The sequence below is a fragment of the Enhydra lutris genome, unplaced genomic scaffold (genome assembly GCF_002288905.1).
Source record: "Enhydra lutris kenyoni isolate GAN:26980312 unplaced genomic scaffold, ASM228890v2 scaffoldscaffold73, whole genome shotgun sequence".
Lineage (NCBI taxonomy): Eukaryota > Metazoa > Chordata > Mammalia > Carnivora > Mustelidae > Enhydra > Enhydra lutris.
This window is the reverse complement of record NW_019154157.1, coordinates 1832330-1844444: the sequence shown is the minus strand read 5'-3', so window position 1 is coordinate 1844444 and position 12115 is coordinate 1832330. Positions and strand designations below refer to the sequence as shown.

Here is a 12115-nt window from a genome sequence, read left to right as displayed (position 1 = left end):
AGAGAGAGAACACAAGCAGGCAGAGTGGCAGGTAGAGGCAGAGAGAGAAGTAGGGTCCCCACTGAGCAAGGAGCCCAATGTGAGATTTGATCCCAGGACCCTGGGATCATGACCTGAGCTGAAGGCAGCGGCTTAACCAACATAGCCACCCAGGTGTCCCAAGAGTTTTTTTGGTTTAAAGAAATGCCACTTGGGGTACTTGAGTAGCTCAGTCTGTGGAGCATGCGACTCTTGATCTCAGGGTTGTGAGTTCAAGCCCCATATTGGGCATAGAGATTATAAATAAATAAACATTTTTTAAAATGTTTTACTTTTTTTTTCCCCTCCTCAGATATTACTTGTACAACCTGATGTTCCAGACCTGGAGAACCTACGTGCATCAGCAGCATGAGATGAGGATCAAGTACATTAGAGCTGAGAATCATGGTGAGAAAAGGAAGTACATGTTTAAAGAAAATGCCTTCATTTATATGATTTTCTTATATGAAGACTTAATTTTTTGAGAGCAGTTTTAGTTAGGTTCATAGCGCAAAATTAAGGGGCAGATCGAGTGATTACCCATATACCTCTTCCCCCAAACATTCCTAGTCTCTCCCACTATCAACATCACTCACCAAATGGTACGTTTGTTACAGTGAACCCACATCAACACATCATAATCACTCAAAGTCCATAGTTTATACTAGGGCTCACTCTTAGTGTTGTTCCCCCCCCCCTTTTTTTTAAGATTTTATTTATTTATTTGACAGATAGAGATCACAGGTAGGCAGAGAGTCAGGCAGAGAGAGAGGAGGAAGCAGGCTCCCTGCCAAGCAGAGAGCCCGATGCGGGGCTCGATCCCAGGACCCTGGGATCATGACCTGAGTTGAAGGCAGAGGCTTAACCCATTGAGCCACCCAGGTACCCCAGTGTTGTCCCTTTTATACACATGTATTGATCATTATGGTATCATGCAGAGTATTTTCAGTGCTCTAAAAATCTTCTGTGCTCTACCTGTTTAGCTCATCTCCTCCCCTTGGCAACTTTTTTTTTAAGATTTATTTATTTGAGAGAGAGAACATGAATGGGAGGGGCAGAAGAAGAGGGAGAGAGAATCTCAAGCAGACTCCGTGCAAAGCATGGAGCCCAATGTGGGGCTCGATCCCACAACCCCGAGATCATGGCCTGAGCCAAAACCAAGAGTTGGATGATCATCCAACATACCACCTAGGTGCCCATCCAAGCACCCATCTTCCCTGTGCCCAGCAACTTTTTACTGTCTTCATAGTTTTGCCTTTTCCAGAATGTCATATGATTGAAATCATATAGTGTATAGCCCTTTCAGATTGGCTTCTTTTACTTAGTAATTGCACTTAAGTTTCCTCCTTATCTTTTATGGTTTGATAGTTCATTTCTTTTTAATGCTGAATAATATTCCCTTGTCTGGATGTACCACAATTTCTTTATCCATTTCTGAGAAGGACATCTTGGTTGCTTCTAAATTTTGTCAGTTACAAATAAAACTTTCTATGTGCAGGTTTTTGTATGGACATAAATTTTCATCTCCTTTGGATAAATACCAAGGATTGCAATTGCTGGGTCATATGATAAGAGTATGTTTTGTATTGTAAGAAACTGCCAAACTGTCTACCAGAGTGGCTGTGTTATTGTGCATTCCCACCAGCAATGAATATGAGTGTCTGTTGCTCCATATCCTCACCAGCATTTGGTGTTGACAGCGTTTCGGGTTTTGGCCATTCTAATAGGTGTGTAGTGGTATCTTGTTTTTAATTTTTATTTTCTGATGACATATGACCTGGAGCATCTTTTCATGTGCTTATTTGCCAGCTGTATACTTTTGCTGAGGTATCTTTTGTCCATTTTTTAAGTTGGATTATTTCCTTGTTGAGTTTTTAGAAATCTTTGTATATTTTGTAACAATCTTTTATCAAATGTGTCTTTTGCTAATATTTTCTCCCAGTCTGTGGCTTGTCTTCTCATTCTCTTTACATTTTCTTTTGCAAAACAGACATTTTTAATTTTTTTTCCAAAGATTTTATTTATTTGACAGAGAGACACACACAGTGAGAAGCATGGGGTGTGGGAAAGGGAGAGGCAGACTTCCCACCCAGCAGGGAGCCTGATGCAGGGCTTGAATCCCAGTACCCTGAGATCATGACCTGAGCTGAAGGTAGACGCTTAATGACTGAGCCACCCAGGCACCCCAAAACGATTTCATTAAAATCCAGCTCATCAAATTTTTCTTTCATGCATCATGCTTTTTGTGTTGTATCACTCCCAAGGTCATCTGAGTTTTCAACCTTTGTTATTGTCAAGGAGTTTTATTGTTTTGTGTTTTACATTTAGGTTAGTAATCCATTTTGAGTTAATTTTTCTGAAGAATGTAAGATCTGTGTCTAGATTCTTTTTTTTTTTTTTTTGCATGTCTAAGTCCATTTGTTTTTGCACTATTTGTTGAAAAGACTGTTTTTGCTCCATTGTATTGCTCCTGATCCTTTGTCAAAGATAAGTTGTCAACAACCTGGTATTTACATGGGTCTGCTTCTGGGCCCTCTCTTCTGTTCCATTGATCAGTTTGTGAGTTCCTTCACCAATATCATTTTGTTCTGATTACTGCAGCTTTATAATAAGTCTTGAGGTCTGATAATATCATTCCTTCAACCTTGTTCTTCTTTAATATTGTGTTGGCTTGGGGTGCCTGGGTGGCTCAGTGGGTTAAAGCCTCTGCCTTCGGCTCAGGTTATGATCCCACGGTCCTGGGATCTGGTCCTGCATCAGGCTCTCTGCTCAGCAGGGAGCCTGCTTCCTCCTCTCTCTCTGCCTGCCTCTCTGCCTGCTTGTGATCTCTGTCTGTCAAATAAATAAATAAAATCTTTAAAAAAAAATTACTGTGTTGACTATTCTAGGTCTTCTGTCTCTCCATGTAAACTTTTAATCAGTTTGTTGATACCCACAAAATAACCTGCTGGGATTTTGTTTAGGATTACTTTGAATCTATAGATCAAGTTGGGAAGAACTGACATTTTGATAATATTGAGTCTGCCTATCCATGAAAATGGAATATTCCTCCATTTATGTAGTTCTTTGATTTTGTTTGTCAGAGTTTTGCAGTTTTCCTCATATTGACATTGTATATATTTTGTTAGATTTATACTTGATGATTTCATTTTTGAGGGTGCTAATGTAAATGTTATTGTGCTTTCAATTCCAAATTCCATTTGTTCATTGCTGGTACATAGGAAGGCAATTAACTTTTTTTTATTAACTTTGTATCTCAGCCTTGCTATGAATTGCTTATTAGTTCAGGAATTTTGTTTGTTTGTCAGTTCTTTTGGATTCTCTATACAGACAATTTTACTGTGAACAAAGACAATTTTACTTCTTTCTTCCCAATCTTTATACTTTTATTGCTTTTTCTTGTTGCATTAGTTAGAACTTTAAGTATGATGTTGGAAAGCAGTAGTTGAGGGGACCTGGGTGGCACAGTCAGTTAAGTGTCCAACTCTTGGTTTCAGCTTAGGTCTGATCTCACCGTTGGTCTTGAGATTGAGCCCTGTATTAGGCTCTGCACTCAGCACAGAGTCTGCTTGTGTTTCTCTCTTCCTCTCCATCTGCACCTTTACCCCCCGCCCCTGCCCCTGCCCCTCTCTTTCTCTCTCTTTCTCTAAAATAAGTGAAATAAATCTTTGAAAAAAAGAAAGGTAGTTGAGAAGGGTCATTTCTGCCTTGTATCTGATCTTAGTGGGAAAATTTTGAGTTTCTTATCATTAAGTATGATACAGGCTTTTTGTAGATATTCTTTATCAAGTTGAGGAAGGCCCCTCTCTTTTTCCTAGTTTCCGGAGAGCCCACATTTACTTTTACAGAAGCTCTTGGGGAAGACAAGTACATTACCTCTGAGAGAAAATAACTCCAGGTCAAAGGGAACATTTGTTTGATCCCCTTTCCTATTATCCAGAATCTTTATCTCTGAGCAAGAACTCCTCTACGGTCATATCCCTCTGGTTTTCTCCATATGGCATGGTTTTGGCACCTACAACTCATTTAAGCATGATTTCTGTGAACTGGCTCTTCTTGCCCTCCCACAGCACCTGGGGTGGTTGTCTAGCTGGTCATGTGTCAAGTTGCAGTGCTCACTTCTAGTCTTCTTTGTCCAGGTTGCCCTTTAGTGATCTTATGGCCAGTTTAGCTCTGGTCAGTATCTGGTTCCTCTGTGAGTTGAGTCCAGAGACCATATTGGGAGTCTAAGAGAAAGAGGCACTGAGTTTCAGAAAGATAGTTCTGCCTGCATTAGCAGTTGTCTCACACCCATTTCACGTGAATGCTTTGCAGCCACCTCCAACTCAGCAAGTTACAAATAAAACTTAACTGCCCCACATTTAGATCTGCTTTTCCTCCTACTTTTCCTAGCTAAGTGAGAAACCTTACTGGGGCATGGCCTATCCATTCTTCATGCCTCATGTCATTCATCTGTGTTTATAATACGGCTCTCCGACGTGTCACTTGCATTCATCTTTTCTTCACTACTGCCCGATTCATCCTCTCCTTTCCCCCAAAGTTTTATAAGTTCCTCTTCCTTCATCTCTCTGCATTTATTTTCTTTCCCTTCTCATTGTCCACATGGCTATAATAGTGGTAAGACATAGGTAAGATCATGTCACTCCTGGGCATATAAATTCATTTGGCTCCTCTTTGCTAATAAAGTCAGCACTCCTTGGTATAGCATACAAGGTCTTCACCTTTTCTCTTTTTTACCTTCCATACACCGTATGCCCTTGCCACACTGGATATGTACTTTGATATCTTTCCGTGTTTGCCCCTGCAGTTCTTCCAGCGGGCCCATTTCTTTTTTTTTTTTTTTTTTAAGATTTATTTTTTATTTATTTGACAGAGAGAGAGATCAGAAGTAGGCAGAGAGGCAGGCAGAGAGAGAGAGAGAGAGGCGGAAGCAGGCTCCCTGCCTAGCAGAAAGCCCAATGCGGGGCTCGATCCCAGGACCCTGAGATCATGACCTGAGCCGAAGGCAGAGGCTTAACCCACTGAGCCACTCAGTCGCCCCCAGCGGGCCCATTTCAAGTATCTTCCCCATATAGTGTTCCCTTCTGTCCCGTGGGTTCTTCCTTCCCTTGTCTATTTTCCCAAAATGTGAGAAGCTGTTCCTGAGGCAGGTGCATTGTTTCAGTATTTAGCTGGTAAGTTGCTTATGTTGTGTTGTGTCCTTTTTAATTTATACAAAGTAAGAATCACTCTTTTTGGTATGCAGGTCTTTGAGTTTTGAGGAATGCATAGCTGTGTAGCCACCACCACAATCAAGTGACAGAAAATTCCATTACTCCTGACCTTGTGCTGACCTTCTGTGACACCTGCTCTCCGCACTTGATTCCTGGCAACCACTGATCAGTTATCACCATAGACTTTCCTTTTCTAGAAGGCCATATAAAGGGAAACATTTAGTAGGTAGTATTTTGGCGCTGCCTTCTTTCAACTAGCATAATGCATTGGACATTCATCTGAGTTGTTGCATGTTTCAGTAGTTGGTTCCTTTATACTGCATAGTAGGTGTGTATGAAAGTTTGTTTATCCATTCCCTGATTGAAGGACATCTGAGTTGTTTCCATTTTAGACAACTATGAATTATAAATCATAAATATTTGTGTATAGTTTCCTATGTGAATACTTTTCTTGGGTAGATTATCTAGGCATAATTATCTAGTGTGATTGGGTGTAAGATTGCCGGGATCTTACAGTAGGTGTATATTTATAAGAAGCTGCCAAACTGTTTCCCAAATGGTACTGATTGTACCATTTTGCATTCCTACCAGCAATTGATGAGAGTTCTACTTGTTTTGCATCTTACCAGCACTTGGTATTAACATTTAAAATAAAATTTTAACTATACATATAGGTGTGTGGGAATATTTCATTTAGGCTGTAATTTGTGTTTAACAATTAATGATGTTGAGTATCTTTTCCTATGCTTACTTGCTTTTTATATCTCTTTTTGGTGAGAGTCTGTTCAAGATCTTTTGTCCTTTCAAATTGGTTGTTTTCTTGTTGAGTTTTGTTAAAAACATGTTCTGATTACTACAAGTCTTTTGTGAAAAGCATGATTGGCAAATACTTTCTTCCAGAATGTGGCTTGTTTTTTCATTCTCTCTCTCTCTTTGTCTTTTCATTCTCTTAACAGTGTCTTTGCAAATCAAAAATTTTTAATTTTAGTAAAACCCAATTTTTTAATGGATTGTTTTTGATACATATTGGATTGTTTTTGATGTGGATGTTTTTGGTATAGGAACTCCACCTGCTTCAAAGTCACAAAGATTTTTTCCAATGTTTTCCAACCTTGCTAAGTTCATTAGTTATAGAAGCTTTTTTGTAGAGTCCATGGGATTTTTTTTTAAAAGATTTTATTTATTTATTTGACAAAAAGAGATCACAAGTAGGCAGAGAGGCAGGCAGAGAGAGAAAGAGAGGGAAGCAGGCTCCCTGCTGAGAGAGCCCGATGTGGGACTCAATCCCAGGACCCTGAGATCATGACCTGAGTCCAAGGCAGCGGCTTAACCCACTGAGCCACCCAGGCACCTGTCCATGGGATTTTTTTTTTTTTAAGATTTTATTTATTTATTTGAGGAGAGTGAGCACAAGAAAGCACAGGCTGGGAGAAGGGCAGAGGGAGACTCCCTGCAGGACCTTGGGATCATGACCTGAGCCAAAGGTAGATACTTAACTCACTCTGTGGGATTTTCTATGCAGATAGTTAAGTGATGTATGAACAGAGACAGTTTTTTCCTTCCTTTGCAGATTATTTTTATTACATTGGCTAGAGCTTCTAATAGAATAGGAGTGGTCAGAATGGACATCCTTGCCTTGTTCCTGATCTAAAGGGAAAAGCATTCAGTGTTTAATCATTAAATATGTTGTTAGCTGTATGTTTTGTATAGATGTCCTTTGTCAGGTTAAGTTCTATTCCTGGTTTTCTGAGTATTTTTATCAGTAAGAGGCATTAAATTTTGTCAAATGATTTTTTCCAGTATCTATTGAGATGATCCACTGCTCTTCCTTTTTAGTCCATTAATATGATGAAACAGAGCAATTTTCAGATTTTGAACCAGCCTTATATTCCTCAGATTAATGCCATTCTTCATATATTGCTGGGTTCAATTTGCTAACTTTTTTGTTAAGATTTTTACATCTGTGTTCATGAGGATATTGGCCTGTACTTTTCTCTTGTTATAATGTCTTTGTCTGATTTTGGTTTGGGGTAATACTGGCTTCATAGAATGAGTTAGGGAGTGTTTCATTGTCTTCTATTTTCTAAAAAGGATTTGTAGAATTCATAGTATTTCTTTCTTAAATATTTGGTAAAATTCTCTAGTGAATTCATCTGGGTCTGGAGTTTTCTTTTGTTGAAGAAGTTTGAACTTTGAATTCAAGTTTTTGAGTAGATGTAAGACTGTTTAGGTTACCTCTTCTTTCTTGAATGAGTTTTGGTAATTTGTTTTTCAAGGAATTGGTCCATTTTATTTTATTTTATTTCACTTTTTTTAAAGATTTTGTTTATTTATTTGACAGACAGAAATCACAAGTAGGCAGAAAGGCAGACAGAGAGAGAGGGGGAAGCAGGCTCCCTGCTGAGCAGAGAGCCCGATGCGGGGCTTGATCCCAGGACCCTGAGATCATGACCTGAGCTGAAGGCAGAGGCTTAACCCACTGAGCCACCCAAGCGCCCCGGAATTGGCCCATTTTAAATATGTTGTTGGATTTATGGTATAGAGTCATTTGAAGTATTTATTCCATTATTATAATGTTAATGTTTGCAGGATTTGTAGTGATAGCTCCTCTCATTCCTAATATTGATCATTTATGTCTTTAGCCTTCAATTTTTGTAAGTGTGACTAGAGCTTTATCAGTTTTATCCACCTTGTCAAATAACCAGCTTCTATATTCGTTTTCTGTTGATTTTCTGTTTTCAAGTTCCTTGATTTTTGTTCCTGTTTTTATATTCTCTCACTTCTGCAAGGTTTGGTTTTAATTTGCTCTTTTCTTTTCTAGTTTCTTAAGATGCAAGCTGAGATTGATTTGAGGCCTTTCCTTTGTTCTAACACAAACATTTACTGTAATTAAGTTACCTTTAAGCACAGCTTTAACTGCACCCCTCTGATTTTAATATTTACAATTCTGTTTCATTCAGTGAGAAATGTATTCTTTCCTTTTTTTTTTTTTTTTTTTTTTTTAGATTTTATTTATTTATTGGCCAGAGGGAGAAAGAGGAAGAGAGCAAGAGAGCACACAAGTAGGGGGAGTGGCAGGTAGAGGGAGAATCAGGCTCCCTGCGGGACTCAATCCCAGGACCCTGAGCCAAAGGGAGATGCTTAACTGACTGAGCCACCAGGCATCCCTGAGAAATGTTTTCTAATTTCCATTCCTTTTTGACCCACAGATTATCTAGAAGTGTGTTTAGTCCTATACTGGGGACTTTGTAATATCTATCTATATTTATAGTAATAGTTCAAAATATTTTTATTAATTTTCTAGTTTACCCCAATAGGAATGAGAGAACAGACTTAGTGTGATTTCAGTTCTCTTAAATTTGTTAAGGTTTTTTAAATTTATTTCAGGAATAGGCATTTTGCTGTCTTATATTATTATTTGCAGTTATAATAAATAAAGCTATATTATGGAGTAGAAAGAAAAATCATTTTAATTCTTCAGGTAAAAAGAGTTCTTTCTGGGGGTGCCTGGGTGGTACAGTCTGTTAAGTGTCCAGCTCTTTGTTGTGGCTCAGGTTGTGATCTCAGGGTCATGAGAGGGTGGAGTCTGCTTAAGACTGTCCACCCCCCCGCCAATGCTTGTGTGTGTGTGTGCATGCGTGGGCACTCTCTCTCTCTCTAAAATAAATATTTTTTAAAAAGAAGAGTTCTTTCTGATGTATGACAATTGTCTCGGGCCATGCCCACTGACCTCAGGGAGTGTTAGTTCATTCTTGCACTGTTTTTTTTAAGTTTAAATTTTTTAAATTCAGTTAATTAATACAGTGTATTATTAGTTTCAGAGGTAGAGTTCAGTGATTCATCAGCTGTATATAACACCTAGTGCTCATTATATCACATGCCCTCCTTAATGCCCGTCACCCACTTACCCCATCACCCCACTCATCTCCGCTCCAGCAACCCTCAGTTTGTTTCCTATGGTTAAGAGTCTCTTCCAGTTTGTCTCCCTCTCTGATTTCATCTTGTTTTACCCACCCCTTCCTCTGTGTTCCTCTGTTTTGTTTCTTAAATTCTACATATGAGTGAAATTATATGATAATTGTCTTTCTCTATTAACTTATTTCACTTAGCACAATACCCTCTGGTTCCATCTACATCATTGCAAATGGCAAGATTTCATTTTTTGATGGCTGAATAATATTCCATTGTATCTATACACCACATTTTCTTTAGCCATTCATCTGTCAATGGACATCTGGACTCTTTCCAGCTATTATGGACACTGCTGCTTTAACATTGAGGTGCAGGTGCCCCTTTTGTATCTTTGGGATAAATACCTAGTAGTGCAGTTGTTGGGTCATAGGGTAGCTCTATTTTTAACTTTTTAAGGAACCTCCATACTGTTTTCCAGAGTGGCTGCAATAGCTTGCATTCCTACCAGCAGTATAAGAGTTTTCTCCTTCCTCTACATCCTGGCCAACACTTGTTGTTTCCTGACTTGTTAATTTTAGCCATTCTGACGTGTGAGGTGGTATCTCATTGTGGTTTTGATTTCTACTTATTCCCTAATGCTGAGTGATGTGGAGCATTTTTTCATGTGTCTGCTGGCCAGTTGTATGTCTTCTTTGGAGAAATGTCTGTTCTTATCTTTTGCCCATTTCTTTATTGGATTACTTGTTCTTTGGGTGTTCAGTTTGGTAAGTTCTTTATAGATTCTGGATACTAACCCTGTATCTGAAACATATGCAAATATATTCTCCCATTCTATAAGTTGTCTTTTGGTTTTGTTGACTATTTCCTTTGTGCAAACGCTTTTTATCTTGATGAAGTCCTGATAGCCCATTTTTGCCTTTATTTCCCTTGCTTTTGGAGACATATCTAGCTAGAAGTTGCTGCGGCCGTGGTCAAAGAGATTGCTGCTTGTGTTCTTTTCCAGGATTTTGTTGGATTACTGGCTCATGTTTAGGTCTTCCATCAATTTTGAGTATATTTTTGTGTATAGTGTAAGAAAATGGTCCGGTTTCATTCTTCTACGTGTGGCTGCCCATTTTTCCCAACACCATTTATTGAAAAGACTGTTTTTTCCATTGGATAGTCTTATCAGAAATTGGATAGTCAAATCAGAAATACTGCTTTGTTGAAGATTAGTTGATCATAGAGCTGAGGATTCATTTCTTGTTTCTTTGTTTTGTTCCTTTGATCTATGTGTATGTTTTTGTGCCAGCACCGTAATGTCTGGATGATTACAGCTTTGTAATAGAGCTTGAAGTCTGGGATTGTGATGCTTCCAACATTGGTTTTCTTTTTCAACTTTCCTTTGGCTATTCAGGGTCTTTCTGGTTCCATACAAATTTTAGGATTATTTGTTCCAGCTCTGTGAAAAATGTTGATGATATTTTGATAGGGATTGCATTGAATGTATATATTGCTCTGGGAAGCATAGACAGTTTAACAATATTTGTTCTTCTAATCCATGAGCATGAAATGTTTTTCCATTCTTTGTGTCTTCCTCAATTTCTTTCATGAGTGTTCTGTAGTTTTCTGTCACTCTTGTACTGTTAGATAAAAACGTAGCAAGTACTTTCAGGCCTTAGGGAAGTGTGGTGCTCAGATTGTCCAGAATCAGGGCAGAGAACATTAATGCAGATTCTTGGGTACCACCCTCAGAAAATAACAGCTTGTATTTATTGGAGACACTTTTTATCAGTGACCTCATTTACTCTTGGCAAATACACCTTTAAGGAAGGTACCATTTTGGGAGATGTGGAACTTCTGCGAGGTTACTCAGCTCAGTGGTAAGTTCATATTAAAACCTGGTTTGTCTCACTCAGGAACCCAAACTCTAAACCACAACAGCATTGCCCAAGGGGCCTGAGGAAGCTACATGTTAAGTTCTCCATGTTTTGACTTGACTTGTCAATTGCTATGAAATATAAATATAGTTCTCATCCTGCTAATCACATTTTGGAGAATCTCCTGAAAATGGTTGACATAATTTTGCTTTCTCCTTTTTGTTGTAAAAAGAACAGAAATTTATTTCATTAGTGATTACTTTGATAATGAAAGTGGGATTTACCGCCAAGGGAGACCTATGTACCTTTGCAGTTCCCATATCTAGTAAAGTCTCTTTTCTCCAGGATCATTACTGGTCCCTTTTATTCTGTTTTTCAAGCAGATATAGATGGTATCACGTTCTTTTGTCTTGCTTATTCTACTTTACAGTTATCGTTTCAAACAGTAGGTTTTATGACATGATTTCTTCTTCTCCTTTAACTTTGTACTGTGTAAAATCTCAAATATCTACAAAATTAAAAGATGGAATAATGAACCTCCATGTACCTGTCATCCAGCTTCAACAGTTACCAACTCAGACCAGTCTCACTTCTCTGCTTTTTGTTATTCACATTATTTTATCTTTAAATATTATAGAACATATCTCTAAAAATAAGGGCTTTAAAACAAAATATTTCTGAACAGTGCAGTATATTGATTTTCCTGTTTTATAAATGTCATCCCTCATAGAGCCATTCTTCACGTGTGTTTGCATCCTTATTTATTTTGTAGAGCTTCACAACTTTTCCACCAGGGGGCACTTGAAGTCCAGAGGAATTTAGAACTTCGAAAGGAGGGATGAATACAGAATGCCCATGAGCTTTTATCATAACCCAGAGTAATGTATCTCTCCCTACTCCTTTTTAAAAATCTTTTTGGTGCATCTAGATGCAAGGCAAAAGATGCGGCAGGCCTGGAAGTCGTGGCTGATCTACGTGGTTTTTCGTAGAACCAAACTTCAGATGCAGATCACCGCCCATGAGTTTAGGCAGCGGAGTATTTTGTGGTGAGTGCGCTCCTTCGCCCTACAGATTAGCAGCCATCATCTTACCTTAGCCTTGTCTCACGAAGCA

The 12115-nt window shown here is 38.6% G+C and overlaps 1 protein-coding gene across 7 annotated transcripts in view; it reads left to right on the top strand.

Moving 5' to 3' along the window:
• LOC111159998 (SFI1 centrin binding protein) overlaps positions 1 to 12115 on the top strand; it is a 104503-nt gene that overhangs the window by 40413 nt on the left and 51975 nt on the right. For 6 of the 7 annotated variants that reach the window (XM_022522732.1, XM_022522731.1, XM_022522736.1 and 3 more), the window contains 2 exons: positions 332 to 426; positions 11931 to 12048. In XM_022522732.1, the coding sequence (XP_022378440.1) occupies positions 332 to 426; positions 11931 to 12048 (213 nt within the window). Of the gene's footprint in view, positions 1 to 331; positions 427 to 5263; positions 5454 to 11930; positions 12049 to 12115 lie in introns of those variants that run through there. The other variant, XM_022522737.1, reaches the window with a different exon arrangement.